The 27,730-nt window shown below is 39.5% G+C and overlaps 1 protein-coding gene across 6 annotated transcripts in view; it reads left to right on the plus strand.

Annotated features, from left to right (window-relative positions):
- ehbp1 (EH domain binding protein 1) overlaps nucleotides 1–27,730 on the plus strand; it is a 155,413-nt gene that overhangs the window by 92,433 nt on the left and 35,250 nt on the right. For 3 of the 6 annotated variants that reach the window (XM_014980194.2, XM_014980215.2, XM_088012944.1), the window contains 6 exons: nucleotides 3,910–4,054; nucleotides 9,040–9,270; nucleotides 11,964–12,115; nucleotides 17,225–17,363; nucleotides 18,347–18,447; nucleotides 22,679–22,802. In XM_014980194.2, the coding sequence (XP_014835680.2) occupies nucleotides 3,910–4,054; nucleotides 9,040–9,270; nucleotides 11,964–12,115; nucleotides 17,225–17,363; nucleotides 18,347–18,447; nucleotides 22,679–22,802 (892 nt within the window). The remainder of the gene's footprint in view (nucleotides 1–3,909; nucleotides 4,055–9,039; nucleotides 9,271–11,963; nucleotides 12,116–17,224; nucleotides 17,364–18,346; nucleotides 18,448–22,678; nucleotides 22,803–27,730) is intronic. The other 3 variants (XM_088012942.1, XM_088012941.1, XM_088012943.1) reach the window with 3 other exon arrangements.

The following is a 27,730-nucleotide window of genomic DNA, read 5'->3' on the forward strand; positions in this document are numbered from 1 at the left end:
CAAAGAAGTCGTCCCTTTAAATCTACTTTTCTATAGAACAGTAACAGCCATTCCTCCTGTCTTCACTCTTTATCTCCCTTTCTGTCTCGCCCCCTCCCCGACTGTCTTTCTTTTTATCAGTCTCTCTCAAAGGTGCGTTCCCGTCTCCCTATGGCCATCCCCCTAGGCGCTCTCTCTCTCTTTCTCTCTCTCAGCACACACACTTGCAGAGTGCATTAGGGTTGCTGTCATTTACAATACAGCCCCATTGTCCCAGCCAAACAATGGCTACAAACAAACAATTGACATGGAAATGGAGAGATGTAGCTCATTAGCAGGCGCTGCTTGTTTTGTTAATGGATAAATGGGTGGCTTCAATAGGCCTTCCCTAAAACCCTGCCTCAATATGGAGAAGCCTGATTAACAGGAAACCACAGGGAGGAAAGCGGCGATGGGGAAACGCAGCTTCGCTCTCCCCTGGGTCATAAGCGGTGAGCTCTGTTCGAGGGATGAGGCATCAGTTTGGAGTGTGTTCACACGTACAAGTGGAATATCGAGTCTGTCTGTTACAGTGACAAAAGTTAGACAAGCGACTTCCAGCTTTCTGTTTTCTAACATCCTTTTAACTCGTAGTGAATCTTTCTGCCCAAGATTCACTTATGACATTTCACAACAGTACACTGATTTGAATGGGAATGCTCTCTCATATCAGTCTTGTGTGTTTGAATTAACTAACTTGTCAAAAGTCTTGCCAAAACTCAGGGTGCGTTCACTCCAGGTCTGCTTTAATCAAACTCTGGTCTGTTTACCAAGAAAGCCTGGTTCATTTTAGCAGGTGTGAACATGTAATAAAACTCTGGTCTACCTAAAGCCTGGTGCGTTTCAAATACAAATGTGAATAATAAGTGTGCCAGAGACCACTCCAAAAGCAGGTGTGGACTACAGCATAGGGCTTTCTGGGTAAATACAACCAAACAAACACGAAAGTCCAGGACTAGAGGGAGAAATGGCTTGTGTGTTTATTTTATTTTATTTTTTTTACAAAAGGGAAATCCAACAATTGCTAAAATCTGATGCCACTCCAATTTTATTTGCATTTTGTGAAGGAAGTTGTTCTCAATTCTTCTTCAGAGACTTTCATCTCATTTCCTTCAGTGGTTCTTAGTGCAGCGTTCCCTCATCGGCGAGATGGGGAACAGCTTTTTAAAAGTTTGGATTGTTTGACGGTGCAACATGGAACAAACTACACCAGATGAAAATGTAGTAAATGTTGCAATTTTGGTCCCCATTTGAACAGAGTCTGCTGGACTATCAGGAGTGAGAAGACCCTTGGTTTCAGATTACCTGTCCTGGATATTTGCTTGTGTCACTGCTTACTGTAGCTAATAGACTGTGCAGTGAGTCTGTGCTGGTTGAGCCGTCAGCAGGCAAGTGCCTGTCTTAACTGATGGTGGTTGCTATGTGTGTGTTTGTATGTGTGTGTCTGTAGTGGCCACCGCTATCAGTTAGATCATATTGAAACCACCTGAAAATGGCATTTCTGCCATTACTCTGATGGTGACGGCTCAATACTGTATCTGTCTGCTGCCAAGATGAGAAGTCTGTGCCTGTGTGCTCTAACCTGCATAATGTGTTGAGATTTGTCCATGTATTTTGATAAAACTTTTTAAAGACAGGTATATCTTCTATGGTCAGACTTGAACCGAAACCCAAACCTATGTGAGGTGACCCTGTATAGATACAAATTGGGCCTGGAACTTTTATTTTGATTAATTGATTACATAGATTTTAACATGTTAGAAATTCTAATGCAATTATTTTTTTTTACTTTTTTTTTTAAACATACAAAAGTACAGAGGACTGGTGACCTGTCTAGGATGTATCTGGCTTCTCGCCCATTCACCGCTGGAGATGGGCACCAGCACCCCTCACGACCCCACTAGGGATATGCATGTATGAGGATGGATGGATGGATGGATGGATGGATGGATGGATGGATGGATGGATGGATGGATGGATGGATGGATGGATGGATGGATGGATGGATGGATGGATGGATGGGCAGAGCTGGAACATTTGTAGTTGTGTTTTTCTGATAATTTATTATTTTTTAAATATCAGAGACACAGGGCTGGTATAATACTTTTCCTTTGAATTTTCCGTTTGGAACTCTTTGTGCATTTTCAAACAGAGTTCCTACACATTCTGAAAATTGACCCAATCTTTCCATTTGTCCTTCCTTCTTTCCAGGTTCCATATCTAAACTGTGACGGCCATCATCATATTTACCGTAGATTCATTCTGGAGCTTTGGATTTCAACTTATTAACTGACAAAAAGAAATTTGGAAACCTGAGCTTGGAAATGTATTGAATTTTGGCATGAACATCTGTAGAAACTTTGTTTAATGAGTCACTACTGAAATGCCACTGCTAATTGAAGATCACCACTAGTAATTTAAAACATAAATGTTCTGGCAGCATTACAGTAGATGACAGTTCTTAACTACAATCAGTGGGATCTGGACAGAAACAGTTCTCTGATCTGGTATGGGATTCCTCAGCTCTCCCTTTTCTCTAACCCACAGTGTCACCCAAACATTGCTAGATTACTCACATGTCAATAAATCCTAAGAAGTCACTTAACTAATGCTACAAATTTGGTTGATGAGAGAAGGTAACACACTGAAATGAAATCAGACAGCATCTGGTGTCGAACGCTCTTACGTTCATTTGGCCCAGGCACTGAAAAAAGTGAGTTTGTGCTTCAGCTCATTATTGTTGTTAAAGATTGTTATTGTTACGGTTGATTTATATAATATCTGGATCTGTGAGGAGTCGTTTTGTACCAACGGCATGCACATAAACTGTAAAACCTTGCAAAACAACACATTTTCTGGCCTGACGCACTTCTATGTGTCTGACAACAATGTTGTCTTAGTGGTTTAGCCTCTGACTCACACAGAGCTATGTTTTCATTCCTGTGGGATAAGATGTGTTGTCCCTGTATTTTTTTGTGTGTTTTTTTACCCTGTGTTTTTCCTTCCTGTAAAGCAAATATTTGTATAAGACTTGTTTTATAATCCTGTGGTGAAAAGTTTTACAAACTTAGAGACGAGTTTTGGGGCAAGAGCAGAAATTCATCATCTTCCAGGCCTCACTTTTCCAAATTTTACCTTTTGTGCACCTTGATCTTTGAGGAGTCACCACTCCTGGCTTTCACTTGTTGCAACACAGCAATGGGCTATGTGTCCATTAGACATATTCCCATCAGGACCTCTTTGTTGCTAACGCAATCTGATTCCTGTTTACATCAATGGTCATGCTGTGCTGTTCCATACCATGGAAGTTTTCTGATGGCCTGCATCCAAAGGCTCTTAGTGTGTCTGAAAACAGCTTTTAAAATGAGCTACCTTCTTTGAAAAACAGTGGAAAATCCCATTATGATGTATTTATGCTAGCGCTATCAAGGATTGTTGGTGTTCTCACATCAAAATACAGTGAAATATGCCTTTTGAAAGCCATTTATTTGCAGTGACTTTTGGAAAATGTGTGGGAGTTGTGTTTGTGATTGCTGTTCAAGCAAACCGTTTGAGTAAACAATGTAGTCTTTAAAAATGTTATGTCAGATTCGTGTTTGCGTTTATGTAGTCCTGCATAATTCTTGCCAATCAAAAATCTAGCATGACAGGCTTATTTGTGGTCTAAAAACTCCAATACTTCTTGCTATTAAACTGCAGGGAAAGAGTGTGGCATTGAGATAAAAAATAAAAAACAAAACAAAAACGGATAACGTTGTCCTGAAGAAGTTCAGAATGGTATGAACATACGGTCCTTATGTTGCTTTCATGATATGTTTATAGCAGATCTATAAAAGCAGTTCTCTTATGACATTTGCCCTCTAAAGAGCCATTTTCTCTGGTTGTGTGCAGGAGCGCGATGCAGAGCGGCGGAGACAGCTAAGAGAAAGAGCCCGGCAGCTTATAGCCGAGGCCCGATCCGGAGTCAAGATATCCGACATGAGCTTGCTGGATCCAGCTAACGTGGAGAGAAGCAAAGGAACCAAGGCAGCAGGAGGTCAGGACACACCTGAAGGTCCTCACACATGAAAATAAGCATAAACATGAGCCACAATCTTTCTGAAGGGAATTTATGTTTATTTATTTACCGACATTCACAGTAAAAACATGAAATATTCATCGTAAGTAATTCATAAACTGACAATCGCTAATACTTATTTGCTGTAATTCAAACGTCACAGTCGTATGGTTTTGACTTCAACTTTCTGCAGTCACTCACACATTTCCATTATGCTCTCTAAAGGGGTTCTGCCTAATCCTCAGTGAAAACAAAATGTCATTTGACAACAGCCGCGGGTCTAAAAATCACCACCCCCTCTATTACGTCTTCACTCTCGTCCGCCGTCTCTTTAGGCCAGTAATTATTAATCAGCACTGCATATTGTGCGTCCAAATTGTGTTCAAAACACCGTACACTTCTAATAACATCTTGTAGCGGTAGCAAACGCTGCCTCTGCACATTTCCCACTGCTTTCCATTTCCCTGAAATTGGGGTTATTATCACAATGACCATTATTAGGCTGCGCAAGTCATTTGTTTCAGATGTCTTTTTTGTTTTACACCCTGCCTTTAGTTGCTTTGTTTTAGAAGATCAAGTGCCCTGCATGCAAATGACAAAGACTGAATGCAGGTTACAAAGAAGAAGTGCCTGATTTTGAGAAAGAAATAAAGTGAATTCAACTTGATGTCAGAACTGTGAAAACAAAAGGAACAGGAAATTATAGATGCACGGTGACTAGATCGCTTCTTCCATGTGTGAGAAAATGTAAGATGAGATTCAAATATTGCCAAACTAATTCTGGGGTTTGTTTTCAGGTAAGCTAACATGCTAGATTAAGCATTAAAAAGTTTGATGTGACATGATGTTCATATTTTGAGAGATGCGTCAAGAGATCATTTGCCGACTGGAACTGGTATATTTTCACCTTGACCATTTCTGGTAGGTAAAAAAAATGCAAAATCCAATCTTAATTTTTACCGAGTGTTGCTTAGCACAACACACTTCGGTAGTGACATTTTCGGAATCAGAGAAGTTGTCAGAGGAAGCACAAAAACTGTAAAAAGCCATGTAAAAGGAACCGTATTCTCTGTAGAGGTAAGTCTGCTGTCCCTTCAGATTCATACAACAGGGAGGTGAACTCTGGGAGATGCTGGCCATATCACTCCCTCGTCATGGCATCATTTTCATCTTTTTTGGCTGTGAAACCCAGTTCTTTGCCACAGGACAGGAGTTAGAGCATGAATTGCTGTCCGATTTCACAGGAAAGTGGTGGGGGAGCAGATAGACCCAGAGTTGACATCAGTAGATACAGGCTAGATTTGGAAATGTTGAGACTCAAATGTTGTGGGAGTCGGCTACATCTCCAGGATGTTCAATTTGGTGAAGACCCTTCAAGGTCCACAAGACACAGCAAGTCGAGCTCTTGTGAATCGCCTCCCGTTTCAGTGTAGGTCATGGTGTTTTGCTACATATGTGGCTTACAACAGTACAGTAAAGACAACAATCATGGCAGAGAGGATAGACTATCATGAGTTCACAAGTTTGAAGGATGGTGAAATGATGATTGACGAGCTCCAACATCTCCATGAAAATAACATAAGGCATCGGATCAGAACCAAGCCGGGGGAGTTCAGTGTTTTAGTCCAACAGTACATACTTCCTCACAGCCTTGGACAATCAGTACTTAAAATATCCATCCTGGATTGTTTCAGGACCTCAATGTTCGACTCCCGGCCCATTGACTATTGCCGTATGTCTTCTCCTGCTCTCTCATAACCCACTTTACTGTCGCTTCACTATCAACTAAAAGGCAACCAGAGCCGAAAAAAATCCTAAAACAAATTCAAGCTATCCTGCTCAGTTACTGAAAAACTGACTTCTGGAAGGTTAAATTAGAAAAATAACATGATTTTCAACATGCAACTGCGACAATGACAACCCATTTCAGCAGTTTGGCTCAACCATGCAAAGCCCTTAAGCGTGCTGTAGGGAATCCACACTGAGACACAGTCAGTAATGCACTCAGCTCCTTCGACTAGACAGTAGAAATTGGCAAACATCTGGAGGAAGTGCACATCTGTTGAGCTCATTATACGAGCTACTTCTCAGCGCAGTGCTGCTAAAATTGTTTTTAAAGTGTTTGTAGTGATGTTGTGATGACTTCCTGAAGATGGAGTTTCAGGAAGAGCAGGAATTTGTAAAGAGGCCCAATTTCAAGGCATCATTTACAAGGTAAGATTTATTTTAGGTCATAAAGTCTGAAAGCAATAATAAATTAAGTTAAAGCACCAAAATCAACGCTAATAAACTCTTATCAAGGGGGGGCAAAAACAGCCGAGGACAAAGACTGAGAGACAAACTGAAGATAACACTTGATTTATTTGCTCCCTCAGCATTTCTGTATTGGACTAATTGTTGATCTCATTAAAAATGGAGTCAGAGGAAAGAACAGAACCTTAGAGGAGGAAGAAAGAGAAACGCTGTGGGCTGTGATACACAAGGCCTGCCGAGCAGAACGGCTAATCCTAGCCCCCACTCTCTCCGTCTCTCTGCCGCTCTCCCCTCATCACCATTCACAGTCCTTTAAATGCACCTCGGCCTGCCCCCTCCAACAGTCTGCCTGCAAAGAAACTTTCCAAACTCCATCACCATGGCCCCCCCTATTAATTAGGCTTCAGCCAGCCACGCAGGGATGGCGCTTGCTAGCACGCTTCGCATCGCAGCTAGCAAATTAGAAAAGAAAAATCAGGAAATACTGTTATTTTGACTCCCTCTCCTTCCCTCTTTGTTCTTGGTGTTTCTCTCCTCCAAGTAATAAATAGCAGAGGAGGGAGCTCGCAACGTCTGACACTGTTTACTGATTGTTTTGTTTTTAATCCATGGTGGGTTATCCATGCAGCTAGCGCCGCACAGGTCTCCATTTGACTTTCTCCTAACATGCTTTTTGTTTTGTTCCTAATGTGGAGACACCATTGTTTCCAACGAACCCCTCAGGAGACTTAATGGAATATGTGCTTTCATGTTTTTGAGGTTTTTTTGTTTGCCTCACCTCTTTTATCTGGAACAAGAAAGGCAAGCAACAGATCTTTGAATGAGGGAGAAATTATACAGAGTTCTCATTTTCACATTGTGTGCCAGAGTTTTTTTTTTCTTTTTTTTTTTTTTTTTCTGCCCCAACACACAAACCCACTCAGACATGAGGTACAAACTTGACTCTCTGCTAGGCTTTACTAATTTAGTTTGAGCGTTATACTGGAGAGTTCGTTGTTTGCTCGGGTGCCGGAAATTCTCGTAAATGTTTGAAATTTACTTTGGAGTTTTCAAGGTTTGAATTTTGGATAAAGAGCCCCCGGAGGCATGAATCCTTAATTGCTTTCAAACAAATTTGTGTTTTATTAAATGGTTTGGTCTTTTAGATTAAAAATACATTAAACTCTTAATGCAATAAAGACTTCTCTGGACATAGTACATCATATTCATTCAGGGCATTTAATGATAGAGTTGAGATGTTCTTTTACCAGGATGGAACAAAAACACAGCAAACTTGGTTGTACTACCATGTAATCTTGAAAAATGAAATGTAAAAGGAGCCCAAAATCAATATGGGTTTAATGCCCAGGATGAGTGAGCTTGAACTTTTGACTTAGCCATATATTTGTATATGTTAATGGGGAGTATATGAATTAATTTCCCTTCATCTAGGATCAGTAGTATGCCTTATTATTTCTAATTCTTCTGTACATAACATCATAATACATAAATACATACACTATGGGTGTTCAGATACGATATAGATATTGACTATCGGTCTGATATCAGCCAAAATAATGGGTATCAATTATGTTGGCATGTACCTAAAGTCTCAGACAGAAGCGTCCCAGTAGAAGAACTCCACTCTAGCATTTAGTCCGGCCCAGGATTTCTGTCCAGCAGTACTTGTATCCCAAATGCAGACCGGTTAGTTAATGATAAATGGGTCTGTTGTTTTTTTTACCTATTGTTTACTACTGATCTCTGTTTGAATAATAACACTACAAATAAGTGGTAAAACTATTTAGAATTTGTGCTGATATTGTATCGAGTCAATGTTGGTATCGGCCGATACTTTGAGCTGCATTATCGGTATATCGAACTGAACGTTGTATCAGGACACCCCAGACATACACAGTAAAATTTTAATTCTTTAAGGCAACTTCACGTCATGTTTTCATGTGGGGAAAAAATGTATATGCACAAAATAAGTTTACCTTGGAGAAGATTTAAAAACTGTAAAAATAGGACTGGAATATATGGGTGAGAAACGTATCACAATATAAGCATTTCATATCAGTCCATCGATAATTATTAATTAATGTTTTTGTTTTAAATCTCTGAAATACTGCCGCAATTTTCACTCCATGTCACTGCATTTTATTTTTACACAGCTTGGCACAGCGGCACAAAATTAAATTGCTGCTTCGTAAGTTACTGAAGTAGTTGTTGCTAGGTAACCATAGAGTGAGAAGTTAGTTGATGCCACCCATGTTGTTTAGAGGTGAGAGGTTGAGCAGCTAAATCTTTTCATCTGCCTACAGCTCCCAGAATACTTTGTGATTCGGAATTAAGCGAAATAATTTAATATTCTATCAGACATATCATCTATTGATATTGATCACGTTTATCATGATACATATCAGTATTGATTTACTGTCAAGCCCTATATGAAATAACACCACATGCCAACCAGACAGCTTCTCACAGTGGCCATGAATGTACTACATGTGCTGAACAGTTGAGTTTTCAGATCAGTAACTCAGGCAGTGCGATCACAGGCTGATGCTAATACAACCTAATCAAATACTGTCTTTCTCTTCTCTTTCCTTTCATTCTCCTTAACCACCACCCTCCTCATTGCCATGACTACACTTAACCCTACATTCTCTCCTCCTTTTTCCTCTTCATTTGCTTCTGCCCATTTGTTTTCTCTAACTTTTCATCCACAGATGCTTTGGGCAGGTTGAGAAGCCTTGAGGAAGACGATGTGGATGGTGAAAAGAGTGAGGATGAGGAGCAGAATAGGGCAGAGGAAGAGCAGCTCCACTTTGGTGATGGTGATTCTGTTGATGCTGCCTTGGCTGCTACTAACCAGCTTCCACAGGAGGCCCTTCCGACCACATCCACCCCGCGGGGTCGCCTGGATCTTACTAACCCTGCCTCTGAGCTAACCTCTCTGGGTAAAACTAACGGCTGATGCTGCGTGATTCATTCATTCTTCTAACTTATTCACTTTCCCAGGTCAAACTTCACCTCTAACATGAATTCATACTAATCATTTAGAGTTGCTATGTTTTGTTCTTCTAAACTATGCAAGTAAATTTTTTTTCTGATGATTAAAAGTACACTAACGCAGAAAGAAAATACTTCTAAACATTCAAGTTTGTTGTTTGTTTCATCAGCAAACTTCCCAAACTTTTGATCATTAAACTGAAAAGTTTCTCCAAAATAATAAATATCTCCAGGAAAACATTTGGCCAAATCTTCAGAGGTAAACTAATTGCTTTATTTTATTTTATTTTTTTGTAATTAATTCATTCTGTTTACCGCCTTCGTTTTCCTGTCGATGTGCGATAGGTTAGAGTACCGTGAGGGACACGACAAAACAGACATGAAAACAAACAAACGCTTTCTCTACCGTTTGAAGTGCATTATCTTTTGTTTTCTTCATTATTGTTGTCTTTGTTGGTAATGTTTTTAAAAGAAAATCTGTGGTTGCGAACGTAGCTTTAAAGCGTCTGATGCCGCCCTTTAATCAGTCTATATTAACTCCCTAAATGCAGCGGAGATTATTTAATTTTTGCACATGTTTTAGCTGTGTTTTGTGTTTTGTGTGATATGACAAAGTTCAAGAGTGTGTGTCTATATTTGGTATCTTTATACATGCATGTTGCTGTGTGTGTGGGTGTGTTTGATGGCTACACACAGGGAGATGACACATGAAACGGTTGCCCTCCTGTTCTTTCATCTTCTTCAATGCAGTGGTCTGGCCTGGCAGGGGAGCTGTGGTTACCAGTCCCTGGAAAATAGAGCTGTATGCAGCTGCTGGCAGACTCACACATGCACACGCACACACACCGAGGCAGAGAGAAGAAAACACACAAGACAGAATAAAGCAAAAAATATATATATATATTGATAGGTGGATTTAAAAAGAGTCTAAGACGTGGAGTAAATGAACTTCATAATCTATTTTATTTATGGTTTTGGTTGTGTGTGTTTTTGATTTCCGTTTTATTTATTGTTTTTGGTTGTTGAGTTTTATTTTGGATATTTTAAATGTCAGTTATAGAGTTACGTGTTTACAAAGTTAAAGTTGATGGCGCTTCCAGAGGGCAAACTTACTGTTCATACTTGCACCATTTTCAACAAATGACTTGACAATGCTCTTAAAAAATTATCATGAGTTTAAATCACCCCCCAATAGTTCCAGCAAAGGGAACGCTTAACCCTTCAGCATACGAATATATTTTGGGCAATTTTATGCTCCCAATTTTGTGGAACCACCTTTGGGATGCCACCTTCCTCTTCCAACACAACTGCGCACAGCACTCAGAGTGGTTTTGATGATCGAGTTTTGTGTGGAAAAGCTTCCACACAACAAATCAAGAAAACAAAACATCTTTGTTCTGAACTAGAGAGCAGGTTGTCTCTTCCAACATCAATGTTTGACCTCACAAATGCACTTTTTGAAGAAAGTTAGGACGGTCTTCCCAGGAGAGTTAAAGGTTTCTCTTCTTTCTTGTTTATTCCACAGTACACCCAAGTTAGTGTCATTAAAATAAAGACAAGTGACCTGATACTTGACTGATATTTGTAGCTGCATTCCTATGCAGATTAGACAAATACGAGCCATTTAGCCAAAGTAGCACATAATTTTGGAGACGAGACTTTAGGATGGTGTTTCAGCTGTTAAGTACGATTTTAGAGCATCATTCTGTGTTTCAGTTTTGCTTCCTTTAGTACTGGTGCATTTGACAAAGTTGATGAAAAATTGAAGCAGTGCTTTTTAACTTTAACCATAAATTAGCATCTACATGGTTACAAAACAAACACCTGTATAAACAGACTAACATTAAGCATCCGGAATGACTCAGACCTCAACACCGTAAAAATGTATTGACTATTATGAAAAGATTTGTTCATGCCAGGAAGTGAAGAAATTTAAATTAGGTGTGCACCGACTGCAGTCCCCTGGTCAAACACCAGTCTTTAAAAAGCCTGACATGCCGATTTGGGCGATACCGATATTTTTTTATTTTCTGGAAAGTTGATAAATGTTTGGCGAAGTCAATAAGTTTTCTACAGTGGGGCGACTATTCGGTCCTGTCAGTCCTCTCTCACAACAGAGTAAAAGGGGGCCGTAACTGATTTTCAAACCGTTACGAATCAGTTTTATATGTAAGTATCGACCAATTTTCCACAATTAAGGAAATATGGGCCAGTTTGTCAGTGCATCCCTAATTCAAATGAACTTTGCCAGACAAACAGTGAAATATTGAACCAGAATTATGCCAGAACATTGTTCATGGCTACGAAACCAGTGTAAATGATCTGCAATTATCTAATGGATGCTTATTAAAATATTAGTGGTAGTGTTTGTATATATTTCAGTCTTTATGCACATTTTTATTGACTAACAACTAGAGAAAGCTTTGTTTCTCAAAATTATTGAAGTTGTTTATTGGCTGCGTTCATCCTGGAGAAACAACCAATGAAAGAAATCATAAAAGTACCCAGTTAATTTGACATTAGTGTTAAGTGAAGGTAAGTTGATTAGAGCTGTATGAAATGCTCCGTTGTAAGACGTTTTGGCGTATCTTGGTCAGAGTTATGGTTTTTCCATGTTCTTATGCTCTTTCTTCTCTCTCAGGCACAAACAGCAAGCATGTGGATCTGAAACTAAAGAAGCTGACGGAGGCCAGTGGAAGAGGAGTCACTTCCCCTTCATCTCCTTCCTCCACGTCGTCCTCATCCTCCCCAACCGCCTCCTCATCCTCACCGCTCAGCCCTGCAGGACTGGAGGTACCGACACACACTGAGAGTGCCATTTTTCCCCCCAAACTCTCTCTCCGTTTTGTCTTTTTTTTGTTTTTTTCCTCCTACTCTAGACACCATCAAAGGTTCAGTCCAATCAATTAGACCAGATTGACCCCGTTTGTCAGCCTGCTGACCCTTTGTACTCGTCTGTCAGCTGAACCTTCATGGAGGACCACAGTTTATCCCTCTCATGTCTGTTTAAAGCCATGACAAACGTACACGTGGCATCTGAGTGCTCAACATTTATGTGTCGCCGTCCCTTCTATTGACTGCGACCTTTCCAGACTGTTAGGTGTGTGTGTGGGGACAGGTGTGGAGGAGAGTTACGTCTACGGCTTCTGATGAGAATATTGAGTCAACGTGGCAGCCAGGCAGCCTGAACATCTGTTTAATTGATTTTGAATGTCAAGTAGAATAAAGTGAATGCGTGCATCGCTGTCAGAACAAGTTAAACTCTCAGAGTGTACGGCAGTGTGGGATGTCTTTGATCAGCTATTCACATAAACACCCTCTTGTGTTCAAAGCCTAAACGGCTTAGTGCTTTGTGGTTGGAAGAGCGCATATGTGTGCATGTAATCATTTGACCCTCACAGAAGTAGAATCAGCCAAAGATTTGTCTTTGGCTAAAGCATGCGACCTAAAAATGCCAAATGTTGGACCTCTAGTCGCCAGTAGTGTGTTTGGGAGCTCCATCACTTGTTGCAACTTTTTCTCCTGTTTTTATCTCAAAGATGGCTTCATTGGTGCTGACATGATGACATTTTTAAAAAAAATCTGTCAATCCCACTTGTCTTACTAGTTATTACATTTCACTATGTCACAACTGTGATGAAACAAAATCATGTTCTAGTAACTGAAGCATCATTAGGATGGTTCAAATTTGTGTCCAACAATATCAAGCTGCACAGATAAAATTTACAGGTGCAATAAAGAGGTTCGGTACAATAAGCTTTTGCACCTGGTTACACTACAGATTTAATGACTAGCGTAGTTCATGATGATCTAAATCTTAAAATGTCAGAATTTCTATTCAGTTTTGTACTTTTGAATAAGCTTTGAAAGACATTATTCCTAATTAGTTTTTCTCTTAAAAAAAATATTACTGAAGCCTATAAAGCTGCACCGTTTTTTAAAAGTATTTATTTTGTTCTGTTTTGAAGAAAATTCCGGTCTGTGAGATTCAAATGGGAAATGCTGCAAAACCTATGCTGAATCAGCAGCTGGCGATAACATCTACTACTTTAAAATTTAAAGACTAAGTGAGCCTGGCTAAAGTGACGCTGGGCTAAACATTCCCCCATGTTTCTGACCTTAGGGAGCTAGCCGGAGCCAAACCAATATTCTATTTGATTAAAATGATTCAGAAACAATTAAATGGGTTGATTTATCAAAATGTGCAAGCTTTCATTTGCTCATTTTAATGTGGTGACTTTTCAGCAAAAAAATTTAGACAAATCTTCATTGCACATCTGTTGGGATACGCAGTATTTGTTCTGTGTAGAATTATAAATGAATCGGGAAGGTGGAGGAACACTGAACTGACCAATTTTGTCACATTTGACTGTGAAGGTGAAAAAAGTGTTAGGAACTGAACTATGGGGGGAAAAAAAGCCTCATTTCCTAAATCTGTCTACATTTTCTTCAGTTGTCCTTAGATATCTCTCTGAAAGTAGTTGCGAGTTTGCATTATGTTTGTGATTTTAAAATGAGGGAGGTTTGGGGGCTCCACAGAGTCCTCCAGGCCGGTGTAACGCCCTGCGAGAACATCACCCACCAGCACACATCGACCCTCTCATTACCGATTGTGTGTATTCGCAGCCTCGGCAGCACACGATAAGGGCATGCGACGCTCAGCAGACTGCAACATTAGTCACGCAGCCCCCTGCATGCACATTTACAGACTCACATGCACTAAAAGCCCTGAATCACCACTGCTGCAGCTTACCACAGTGATGGCAGCAGCGATAAGAGATGGAGGGAGAATGAAAGAAAGCAAGAAGGGGCAAACACCCCAATATTTGCTTGTGCCAGAGTGTGAAAAGGAAACAGAGGGGTAGCCAAGTGGGCAGGTGTTCGGTATGCTTGTGAGATTTAGTGATTGAGTTGGTTTCGCCTTTGGTTGAAATGTGGCGGCAGATAAACAACCGAACGTCAAGTCACAGCTTTGCAACACTTAAGTGATACACCTGCTAATAGTAAGGAAGCCTCTGGGCTGTAATCAGTTCCCTCAGGATTCTTACGTTTTTGCTAAAAGGATTATTCTCTGCAAACGGTGCAAAGACTTACAGTTTTATGTTAGCGTAGCACAAACATGTTTTTTGTAAATCTTCATTAAAAAAATGACGAGGACACATCCAGTTAAACTTCTATTTATGCAAGCTTATGAATTATTTATTCAATCAACCTTTGGTTTTGGGTCTTTGTGTTGTCTTCTACTTTACTTCTGAAATTTTAGATGTCATAATGTGATAAACATTTCAAGATGAGTTCAATCAATAAAAACACCAGTTGAAACCCTGCAGGAGTCAGTTCACACAGGGAGTAAAACAAACTCCATCTTGATTTTATGCAGTTTGATTCTAAACAAGATTCAGATCTGAAATGCTGAACGTTGCTTTTTTTCTGGTAAAAGATGGTTTAAAAATGCTCATAATGGAGAGAGAAGGATTGGGTTTGAGATTCTTACTGTATGACAGTCTTGAGTAAAACTACCACAGTTTTACAGTGTCACAGTATTAACAAACATGTACAGCAAAACGGACATGGTCTAATTTATAGACTAAATGTTATTATTTCTATACTCTGACTTATAAAAATAGGGGATTAACAGTTAAGTAAACATGACAATTGAGGAGAATATGACTTTTGCCATTTTGCTGTTTATATAGCAGTGTAATTATTGAGTCAGGCTAACTACTTAGTTAGAAAAGAAAAATGCTTTTAAGCTCATAGCTTCCCCTAAGTGAACCTTTTTAGATGAGTTTTTAAGCACTGATTTTTTTTTTGGCTGTTTTGTCAATTTTCAGTTCAGAAAGTTCAACATCTGTGTTGGTTTCACTTATTGAGTGTTAAGAGTTCAGGTGGACGTTTATCTCCGTGCCCTCATTTTAAAGTGGGTGAAGACCTTTTATACAGCTGTTCTGTTTCCTCTCCTCACATTCGCTCTGCCTTCCCCCCCCCAATAACTTTATTTCAAATAAGTATACAGGAACATAATAAAACATGGACAGTATAGAATAGCATGAAAGTAAACATCGGAGACATTAAACATGTAAAATATGTTGTCAGAGCTAAATTGGTGCTTGAGGGTTGTAGTCGTTCAAGGGCAGATGTAATTTGAAATGAAGTTAGCGCTTTAGCTTTAGCTTCCTCTACACATTGTGTTGGTGTAGAGCTTTCGCATTTACGGAGCTAAAGTTTTACCTAACCCACCACTGAGTTAAGAGACATCATCATCTGAGAACCTTCAGCTTTGCAATCCTCTTGCTCTTTACTTTTTATGCCCTTCAGTAAATTTAAATATGCTCACTCGCTCTGTGAGCTTCCATGAGTGCATGTGCAGCCAAAACACTCACACATGCACACGCATTCACGCAAAAGCACACTCAAGGACATCAGTGCTTCCACATATACCAGCTCTTGTCCTGTTTTAAAATATTTAATTGGCGTTTTTGTATAAAAGCCCGAAGCACTTCATAAATAAATTTTCCTCAATTTGACACAAGGTTTTAAGAGGCTAGCGGAAGCTGACAGCCTAATAAACAAAACAAAGTGCGAACAGGCTAATTGCTGACTTTGTTTTTGAGAGTCAATAATGTGAAGACGCTCTAACAACTCCTCGTCTACGCCCCGTTTCCCCATTCTCCCGCGCCGCCTCTATCAGCCGTCCCCCGCTCCGCACACCCTGCTTCACTATCTCCCTCCGTCTCAAGCGGTGGAACGTGTTTGCCCTAATTGTCGACTTTATTACACGTTTCGCCGTCTTATTAACGTTGCTGCGACGTCAATCTCGACCCGAAGTCGGTTTCTTTTTCCACTCGGCTTGGCATACTCGGGAGTGTCGGTAATAAACCGTTTCCTGATAGAGGGAGCGTGTAGCTTTTTAACATGTGCTCACTTTGAAAACAATAGCAGCCTTTTTTTTTTTTTTTTTTTTTTTGGCATTTTGCATAATCTGAATATATTTTCTGGCTTGAGGTTTTGTTGAAAGTCAAGTTAATTGCCTCCTTTTTGTCTTGCTCATGAGTGAGACACAGAATGAATGCGCTTGTTCGTGTGTGTGTGTTTTTTTGTTGTTGTTTTTTTTAGAGCAGCACATACTAACAAATTATAATGAAGCTTCTATACCAGGGGTGTCAAACTCATTTTCATTTTGGGCCATGTCGAAAATCTGAATGTTCTTAAAGAGCCGATTGTGTCAGAATCTAATGATAAAAACCCAATAAACTTAAAATATCAATAAACAGCTCTTTGCTTTAGCATTCAATAAGTGTTCCTTAAAATGAAATAATTTAATTTCTTGATTGTTTTTGTGTTTTTGTAGTCAAAATCTTTCGAACTATTTGTAAGGATTTTTTACAACATTTGCACTAATGTAAGACGTTAAATGTGACTTTTTACTAATCGCAGTGTTGATCACGGACTACAACTTGACATCAAGTAAGGCTGAGGCAGCAGTAGCAGTCACTTAAACACAATGTTTTTGGCCAATTTTGATTAAAAAAAAATAAAAAAAACTGCAGTAAAATCTCAAAAAAGGTTGTTTTTTTTTGTTTTTTTTGTGTGTGTGAATTTTGCAGATTTGTAAAAAAAGTGAAGGCACTTATTGATGTAATTTGGAGTCTAGAGGGCCACATAAAAAGCTAAGGCGGGCCAGATTTGGCCCCCAGGCCTTGAGTTTGACACGTCTTCTACTAGTTTTATCTGCTGCTCTGGTTGTAGGTGTGTAAATGGTTAATATGAGCTACTTTGGACCAGTATGTGATAAAAATGTCTGAAGCAGACCTAAGAGTCACTCTTTCATGTTTTGTTCTCACGCAGGTGTCGCATTGTGATGAAGGTTGTGAAGTAGGTTGTGTATTCTGTCTGTCTCAGAACAACGCTGAGGAGCTGCGGGCCGAGCGTCTGCGCAGAGCCACGGAGAGGCTGCGGAGTCCCGTCGTCTTCAGCAAGGACTCCGCTGTGAGGAAGACTCAACTGAAGTCCTTCAGTCAGTATGTGGAGAACAGACCGGGTGAGGACAATATAACTCAGACACACCTCTGTAGTTAGCAAGGGAGGCCAGTGAACTTCCAGTTTAGTGTTGAAAACAAAATTTCCCATTAGTAGGTTGGTAATTTGGCACCATACTCCAATTCTTTTGTTCAATGTTGTCTTTTACTTGACCAAGTCATTCATGACCTCTGAATCAGTCAAAGGTTAATTGTACTCAGTTCTATTAAGAGAACAAGAATGAATGTTTTTCCAGGATTGGACGAGACCAACTCTGCTCCCTCCTCTTGGAAATTGTTACAAGAAACTTATAGGTTGACTAAATTCATCTCGTTTAGTTGTTTAAATCTAAACTAAAAATTATTGAGGCTGATTCAATGACATGCAGCTGTTTTTTTTTTTTTTTTTTTTTTTATAACGACATTTTCTTTTGACTGTGTATTTTTTGTATCATATTTGTTGCTGCCTCTTGGCAAGGACTCCCTTGAAAAAAGGTTTTAATTCTGTTAAAATTAAGGTTAAATAAAAATAAAAAAACCGTCCTATTTGCAGTTCTAGGGAGACACAATATATCGGCACTAATATTGCTACCGGCCAATATTTGTTGTTTTTAAACACATCGGAATCGGTCCAATAAATAAAACTGGCCTATATCAAAAACCGATATTTATTTCCATCTTCTTGTCTTTATGTTTCTGGAGGAGGAGGTTGGTTATGTAGTATTTGCTTGGTCATGTGACAGTGACAGTCATCGCACTGTTTTCTGCTTTGGAACCATTAATACCACATGTTTGTGACAAACAAACCAGTGAAACCATTGTATTTTTACTCTGGATTTTGAAACCAGACCACACCTCCAAGAAAATGTAAGTTTTACATTTAATGAAGGACAGAACTCTGGATATCCAGTACAAGTGTTCCTGTAAAATATCAGTGTATATTTATTTATGCTAATATGGTTTTGGTTTGTATGTTTTTTTTTTTTTTGTGTCTCCTTTCTTTCAGAAGTGAAGCGACAGAAATCCGTTCCTGAAGATTTAAAGAAGGCTGACGAGGACAGAGATTCACCAACAGAATTTGACCTTCACAGACCATTTGAAGAAGAGGTTTGTTTATTTAAAATCACTTCAAAAGCAAGAAATGAAGGATGTTTGGTTCACAATAAGTCACAAATCAGGAAATCTGTGAGGGCTGTTTTTTTAATAAACTCTGGATTCTGTCACCAGTTATTGGTTAGATTTTCATGATGGTCTCAGAACAATTTGGAGAACATCGGGGTGTCTAAATACTCAAAATCTTTTCAGCTACCTGACTTGTTTTATTTTCTCATCATTAGCTGTTTGTTTTATGTGTCTGCAACTAACGATTATTTTAGTCATCGATTATTCTGACAATCAGATAAACTTGACACATTCTGTAGCTTTCTCATTTAACCATTTAAGCTTTTTTTTACACATTAGAAATAATCAAAAGATGCAAATATAATACAATTCCATTTTTTTAATAAGAAAATAAAAATGTACATAGCATTCCGTTAGTGTGCGCTTAATCATATGTAGCAAATGATGCATCTCCAGCTTAAAGAACCTTGTCTAGTAATATGTTGACTATTTATTGATTAATAAACAGATGCATAACGTGTTTAGTAGAATTTTTACCAGGTGAATCATTTTAGTCCTAGTGTCTCATCTCGACACATTTCCTCCCGGTCTGTTCCTGCCACTCTTACATTTCCCACCTTGTCTTCAACTTCGTCACCTCCGAGTCTCACTTTTACCTCAGCCGTCCCCTCGTTACCACGGGGACATCTAAGTATTGATCTAACACACCGCCACCTTAATTATAACAGCGGTAGATATCAGCCGCTGTGTGGACGCGCGTGTGTGTGTGCGTGTTCACGTCCTTTAAGAATACACACATTGTCTCACATTGTCTTCTCAAATAGAGTGTTTATAAGAACACTATTATTTCATCGGCTGAGTGTTTGAGCATGTGGGCCACTAGAGACCACGAGGTGAATCCGTCTTCCCAAGCAGTCCTCTCCTACCCTCGACCCTCCACCTCGACCTCATCCAACCACACACACACACACACGCACACACACACACACACACACACGTGCACAGCCCTCCTCCCGGTGCCCGGGCCCCAGGGTTAATGGGTGTTCAACCTTTCCATTATCCCGATCAGCCAAGAATTACCTGCTGAATGATGTTTGCATTAATATAATATATATGGTAATTTCCCTCCTCTTAATTACGGCTGGGCCGAGCGCGGCAAGGGGAGTGGGCTGATCATGTGTAAAATTGATTTGCCAAGGAAAAATATGGTGATAGAGCGAGAGCGCGCAGAAGGGGAGGCTGCAGGGAATCTTGAGCGCACATACACACACACACCCGCGCACACACACTTGCACAAATGAGACGTGCACAGAGCTACATGAATGCACTCTCGCATGCTGGTAAGAGTACAGGAAAAAATGCTGGCCTGGGTGGAATGAAGGGGAGGGAAAAAAAAAACTTTTTCTCCTGCTCACTAGTTCTCCTTCCCATTAAGAAAAACGAAGTGCATCAGCAATAAAAATGGAGATATTTTTTGGATGCATCCTCAGTGGTTAAATTTGAATAAACATTTTCCTCATTCAGAGGGAGTCTGTCTGAAGAATAGCAAACAGCCAGGAGACAGAGGTGAAGAGGGGTCACAAATGGAGAGTCTATTAAGCACCTATGCTTATAGAATGATGGGGTTGTGTATTTGTGTGTGTGTGTGTGTGTGTGTGTGTGCGCGCGCGCGTGCGTGCGTGTGAGTCGGCGTTGAGCGGAGTTGGTGTCGGGATGTTTGAGAAATTGGAAAGACTTTGCTGAAGTGGAAGAGCGTGTTTGAGGGTTTAAGCAGAACTGAATCAAAGGTTTAATTTAATAAACTTGGAGAAGTGAGCCACAGGTGGATTGAGTCTAAACTGCAAAACATAAACAAGTCTGCTCACTAATATACTATAATAAACGTATCCTTTATTGTCCCATGGTGGGGAAATTTAGGTGCAGCAGCAGCATGTAGGTTCAGAGAAAGATAAAGTATTAAAAGTATATAAAAACAAACAAATTAATGTCAACACACTATACATTAAGGACAAGATTGCAACAGTCCCTACGGGATGTTGCTGTGTTTTTTTGTGACTTAAAATTTTGCGGCTCCTTTTTCCAAAAAGGTTTAAAATATTTTCAAGCTTTATTTTTGCCATAGCTTAGTCTTATACAAAAGTTGAAATTACTGCACGCATCCTTCTCAAAAGAAATGGATTGTAGCATATTATATTAAAACTTCTAGTGTATGTAGGTACAAATAACATGTTCAAGTTATTATTAGTTACCCTGAATATAAACAAAATCATGTCCTCAGGATTTGTCAGAGCCAAAGAAGAATTATATATTGATCATTCAAGTTAACATGAAATGCATACATATGAACATCTGCAGAAATAAAAGACAAATGTTATTGTTTATGGTCACAAGCATTTATCCTTCAAGTTTGGAACAGTGGAGAGATGCAGTGAAACAGGAAGTTAAATTAAAAGGGGCCCAAAGGGATTCGTCAGAATTGGTCAGGAAAGATGGAAATACAGAAAACGTTGAGATGATTGGTCAGAGAGACACGTGAATTAGCAGTTAATAATTGTAATTCCAACTTCTTGGAGGGACTGATTATAACTTAAACACATTGATCAGAAATAGCAAACTCTAAAAAGATGAAAATATAAAGCTATGGTTATAGAGTCTAACAGCTGCTGGGAGGAAGGATCTGCGTTGATGCTCCTTTCTGTACCAAGGATACAGCAGTCTGTCAGTGAAGGAGATCTGCAGTCCAGGAACAGTTTTCTGCTTGGGATGAGAGACTTTGTCAAACAATGATGTAATTTTAGTCCTTCTGTCTCCCACCACCTGAACTGGGTCTAACTTGATGTATATTTTTAGTTATTTTTAATACTTTGCTAATGCTCAAAGTACGTTTGCTCAAAGTTCAGTGTAATAGATGTCAACATCACAATATTCAGCATTAGAATCTTGACTGTTTTTCTACCGTGCAGCCATAAAAATCCATATATTACGCCACAGAAGAACCTAAATGGACAAATTTAACTAACTTAGGTTTTGGATATAAAGTAAGTCAAGATGTTAAACTCCCTGTAATTTTTAATAATTCTGCCTCTGTGTACAGGTGTTGCTTCTGAAGTGATTATTCCTTTACTTATGTCTTTGTTGTGTGTTTCTCATTGAAGTTCAATAGTCAGTTAAACACACTGGGCATTCTTGAAGCGCTCTGATTGACTTCAAACCTCATATTTTCTGTGTATTTTTCCTATTTGTCACACAGTGCACAATTTTTAAATGAATGTTTGCTGCTTCACTTTCCAAATGAATAAACTGTCAGCTTTAAATTGCACTTTTGGCTAAATATGTTTTCATTTTTCTTTTACATTATTTGTTGGCCCAAATGAATAGCTAGTTCTGATGAGTTTCTCAAAAGCATGCCTTTATACTTAAGGGGGAAAAAACCTGCTTTGAAAGTTTGATGTGAACAAAAAGTTGGTGTAATTTTGATTTAAAAGAGATCTGCAGATTGTCGTGAAGTACTGAAAAATCAATCTTTTTGTTTTCTTTTTTGAGATGCATCAAAACCGCATAAGACTGACATAACAGATGTCATAAACATGGAGTCTTCATGAATGTTTATAACTGTTTTAAAGAAGTGTCAAATAATGGCACTTTTAATGCAAAACCACATTAAAGTGTAATTTTGAGACTTCATAAGGATAATATTATCATTCTTATGCACACACCTTCAAATAAAGTGTTACCAGTAAAACTTTATTGAAAATCAGTGAAACTTTAAATAGACCTCAAAAGAACATTTACATATCTGCATCAGCCAGAAAAAGTCTAACATAGATGAATAATAAAGTTGACCACTGGGATAGGAAACGTTGAGAAATTAATAAAAAACGCAGCTTTTTTTTTTGTGTGTGTGTGTGCGTGTGTGTGTGAAGTTTTCTTGGTGAAATATGTTTTTCAAGTGCACTGATTTTCAGTTTTTTTAAAGCAATTTTACCCTCTCCTCTCTGCCTTTATTTCCCTCCAACTCTTCCTTCATCCTCATCACTTCCATTATTCCCTCTGTTTCTCTCCTCGGCCTTGTTCTGCTTTTATCCCCCCCCCTCTCTCTCTTTTTTCTTTCCTCCTCCTCCCCTCTGTCTAATGCCAACTCTCACTACTCCTCCTTCTCTCTCTCATAACTATTCTTTCGCGCTCTGCCTCGCTCTCGCTCTCTCCCGGTCGACAGAAGGCGTTCAAAGACACCAGTCAGTATGTGGTTGGGGAGCTGTCTGCGCTGGAGAGCGAGCAGAGGCACATAGACGCCCGAGCAGCTCGCGTGGAGAAGAGGCTGCGCTATCTCATGGACACAGGTACCCCAAGCCCAATTACACTGGAAAAACTGTTTTGGCAAATTGAGCGTACACACACGCGCACACACACGCACGCACACATTTATGTACACTCGGAGAGTTTGTGTGTTTGTGACGGAGGGAATCTTTGAAGCTCCCCCTCCGCCCCCCGCCCCAATCCCCTGAATTCCCTCCCCCCGCCCTCTTGGATGAATGTTGTGCGACGTAGTGCTGGGTGGATATGAAAGGAGGGGTGAGGGAGGAGACGGGAGGGTTGGGGGAGGGAACGAGGGGAGTGTGTCTCGGGGATGGGAGAAGAAGGGAGACCTCTCTGGGCCAGGGTGATAAGGGAGCCCTTCATGGGGGAAACGATAACTGGGTGCGATAGCCGAAGTCTGCGCCGCCGCCGTTTGCCAGCCGCGGCCCCAGCCAGCCTCCCCAACTATTGAACAGTTGCGCTCAGCCATGCACAGCTACACACACACACACACCCCCCAGTACATATCTGGCCTTCATTGATATGCTGTATAAGGAAAGACGGGGGTGAGTTAAAGGGAGAGGCAAAGAAATGGCAAAGAGGGAGAACAACACGAGCCACCGACACAGTTCACAAACCTGCGACGCAAAACGCTCATGCGCCCCGTAAACGTGGTGTGGCGTACAGAGCCAGATTCGGAAGGTTTTTTTTTTATTTAAGGTTCGGGGCCCCCTGAGTAAAGCCTTGTTAAGACATGAGACACTACACCGAGCCAGAAAAAAAAAAAAGAAAAAGACGGAGGGGCCTCGGTTCTGTCAAGTCCCCAACTGAAATTGGAGAAGCGCTCCCTCCCATTGGTAACGATAATCGTCCCGTTTCTCACCCAGGAATGCTCCAGGGCAGGGGGAGAACGTGAAATTTTTTTTTGATATTTGCGAATGTTTTGAAAGTGTAGTGATTTAACAGTAACTCTTGTGCTTTTCTTGACACGTCGGTGGCGGATTTAACCCCGAAAATCCTGGAGGAAAAAAAAAAAGTAACAGGGCTAGGGCAGAAGAAAGAGCTTTTAGAAATGGAAACCGGGTTGCTGAGATTTGTGCTCACCTTCTCCATCCCATTTGGGTGCTGATATTGAGGCTATCTCGTTGCCGTTTGTTGTGTTTGCTTTCCTCCTTTTCGCCTCCCTCCCCTTCCTCTGTGCCCTCTCTCTCTGTCGGAGCGCACGCCATTGTGTCAATCTGAAGGGCTGTTTTCCTTCTTCTTCTTCCCCAACTGTTAAAGCAGCCACAGGCCAGCGAGTAGCCGGGTTATTTACTTTCAAACACCATAAAGAAATGTATATATGAGATACACACCTATAGTCCCCTCCTGAAAATGTGATTTACTAGAAAGAGATGAGTCGAATACAGAAAGGTGAGGAGGAAATAATAAAAAGGAAATCATATCGAGAAATTCTCCTCGGCTTCCTTGTTACGGTGTACCACAGTGATATATGTGCTTTTGCTTAGCAACAGAACCAACCTGTTGTTCAGTTATCTTCTTCATTCTTTATAAACTGTCCCCAACCTTCAAGCTTTTTCACATCAGTTTTCTTGGTATTTTACGTGACCGATGAGGTGCACCAATCAGTTGGCGCACATTTCCCTAATTTACTGGAAGAGGCGATTGGCCAAAACCAAGCTTTTCTACCTCCGCATAGGTTTAGCCACTGTATGCCCACCAGGTCACGCCCGCTTGTGTATGGTTAGCAATAGATAGTCACTCTATTATTGACAAGTTAGTAACTTTGTTGCTATATTTAACGACTCTTAACACAAAAATATCCGGCAGATCAGGCTTTTTAAAGATTGTCGATCAGCCAAAAAACTGCAATTGGTACACTTGTGGTGAAGGAACAATGGCAATTTCAAAAAGCCATTGTTCCTTGTGAAACTTGTGTGTTAGGCTTGTATATAACTTCCTTTTATCCCCAGCTCAGGTGGTAGGACCTGTTTACTGGACATTTGCCTCCACAAATCTGGCGTTTATGGAAGCGTTTCGGAAATAATAATAATAATTACCTTTGTTTAACCATTTTTTTCCTGCTGAGATCAAAAGATCTGTTTTCCAAGAGAGAGACCTGGAGAAGAATGGCAGCATACAAAAGAAAAGAAACAATACTCAGTCACAACACAATCACAATAGAACTTAAACAAATGACTTACGTAAGACAACTTAAATGTAATGGTCATAAAGACATTCAGAGATTCTAGTTCTACTACTAGTTTGGAAGCCTTGTGCCGTTAGAGCTGAACTTCTAGTCTATATCTACAATGCAGTTTGTTGCTGACAACTAACTCTCCACGCCCTGCTCTCCCATCCCTGTATGAAACATAGTGGTAGTAGTATCATGCTGAGGGAATGCTTTGTTTTTCCACTGGAAAGATGAATGGGTGAACATTTTAGTCAGTAGATGTTTAAAGGTGGTGGAGAGCTATCCTAAAAGACATGCTGACTAAAACACACAGCACATTGTTTTAGATTATTTGTTAAAAGTTGGTCAATCATGTATCTTTTTGCTTTGAGTTCTCAATTTCACACTAAGATATGTTATGTATCCTGTAAAATCCTAATCAAATACACTAAATTTTTTGCGGTTTTAGCAGGAATACTTTTTCATGGCGCTGTTTATAATTATGTTTGATTGTAGGTGAGAAATCATAGGCTATAACACAACCTGACTGTAGTTCAGCATTCCTTTAAATCAACCTTTACTTACGTTTGTGTGTTAAAGTTTTTCCAAGAAAAAATGAGTACATTTAATGTTATTATTTTGATATTTACATAAATAGAAATGAAGTTATTTTATTTCTGTTTGGTTTTTGGGAGGGAAACTGGTTTGGAGAACCAGTTATTGGTGTTTCTGTTGCTACTTGTAGGTACTTGACGGCTCGGAACAGCAGCTTTATTCTGCTTGTAAGTTTAAAACATTTTGCCTCCTGCTAGTCCGTACTTACTCACTTGTGTGACCCAACACCTAGACGTGAAATCGGCTCCTTTGTGCCATCAGCTGCCAACGCTGATCAGGTGTCTCTGACCACAGTAACCCAAAACTAAATTACGCATATCCTCTTCTGTACTCTGAATAATATAAATCCCAACTGCTTGAAGACAAAGTACTTCTTGACACTGCTCTCTTGAACCCTGTGAAATAAAAAAGAGGCATCTTTTTGTTCTTTTTTTAACACTAATGTAACCGTATTTATCTATTTTATCCCCAAGTAATTGACTGGACATGGACACTTCCTTTTACTCAACTCTGTTTTACTCAAGATCTCCAGTTATATATTTAAAACCTTCTTCAAAAAAATCTTGTAGGCTTATATTGAGTTAATAATAAAACTATTTTCCCTAACTAAAAAAAAAAGGGGAGAAAAACTTAGAAAGAGAAATACAATTTCTCACAACAGCGCTTGAGTAAAAATGGAGTTAAAAAATAATGAACAACTCAACTAAACGTCCACAGTGGGGCTTACTACCCTGAGACTTAATGAGTCTCAGCTCCTGATCATTTATATATAGATGTAACAACTACTAAATTAGCTGTTAGAGATGTAATTCTGATAAACTGTATAAAAATTGTGTGCGATGAATATTGTTTAAATTCATGATTATCCATCTTGTTACAGTTTTGTTAAAAATGTAATTCCAAAACCTGCAAAAAAGTATTAAAAGCAGAAGTGACATTATTATTACAATTATTAATATTATTATTCACTCATGTCAGACATTTTTCCAACACAGTGAATGTTTTCTGTATTACTTTATCAGTCTTAGATTTAGTTTTTTCACCAAATAAAGTGAAAGAAAAGAACATTTGCTAATTTTGCCGCAGTAATAAATGACTCAAAACAAGCTATATTTTTGCAAAGGATTGTTCTTGCTATTTTAAATGTTTACAAGTCAAACAAATGTTCTAAAATAAATGAACAAATATTTAGCTGCCTAATTCCTGGCTTCCGACACAAAGTGAACCCAACATTAAAATAATTTCCTGTATTTTCAAACAAATTTTACCTTACCTAGTTTAAGTTTATTTACGTGTTTATGAGCAGAGAAACTATTATTTTTAACTTTAACATTATTTTAAGTTCAAAGAAGATTCTAATTTTTCTTAAAGCTTTTATTATGAAGATTTGTGAGAAGTTCTGTCTCGGTTCATTTGCTTTGGATAAAGTCGTCAAACTTCAACTATTGGATTTTGTGTCATTTAGTTTTTCCTTATAGCTACACACAGATCCTGTTTGTCCCAGAAGTCTGACTAATTCATAACAAATGATTCAGGAAAATCAGACCGGTTAAGAGAACGCCACATCTGGGTAAAAGTGGAATGAGCATTCTGTGGTGACTATGGCTCATTGGGTAGCATAAGCTTCCTGCAATCGACAGGTTTGACAGGGGGAAAAGGTTGTTCAAAGGATTTGGATTACTTGACACAAAGCAGTGTGAAAGAGAACTGCAGTAGCTGAAAATGTAACAAATGTTGCAACTTTGGTCCCCAGTCAAACTGAGACTACCAGTGTTATGTCAGATCAGCATACGCTGTCAGAATAGCATGCAGTAAATATGCATGCGTCCGCGTTAAGAGGTCCACGACATTTAGAGGAGCTGTCAGGTCAGCATATGTGACGAGATATGACAAAAATGAGTGAATAAATTGTTTTTAATGACTGTTAGATGGCTGTACATGCATTGTTGTTGTTTGAAAGTGTATTTAAAGCAGGGTCTAGTTGCAGCTGCAATCAAATGTATAAAACACGCCTCCCTGTTCATTGATGTTGGTGTGACTGGTTAACTGCTAAGACAGGATGTCATACAGTTAACAAAGTGTATAACGATCTAACTTCTACGTTACGGTGTCATGTTGCTGATTTAAATAAAAGCATATGGTGATCACAGCGTACTGTCTGACAGATACAGCCGTCAGTTTGTG

This window comes from Poecilia mexicana, unplaced genomic scaffold (assembly GCF_051168715.1).
Source record: "Poecilia mexicana isolate PSO_F unplaced genomic scaffold, ASM5116871v1 scaffold_15, whole genome shotgun sequence".
Classification (NCBI taxonomy): domain Eukaryota; kingdom Metazoa; phylum Chordata; class Actinopteri; order Cyprinodontiformes; family Poeciliidae; genus Poecilia; species Poecilia mexicana.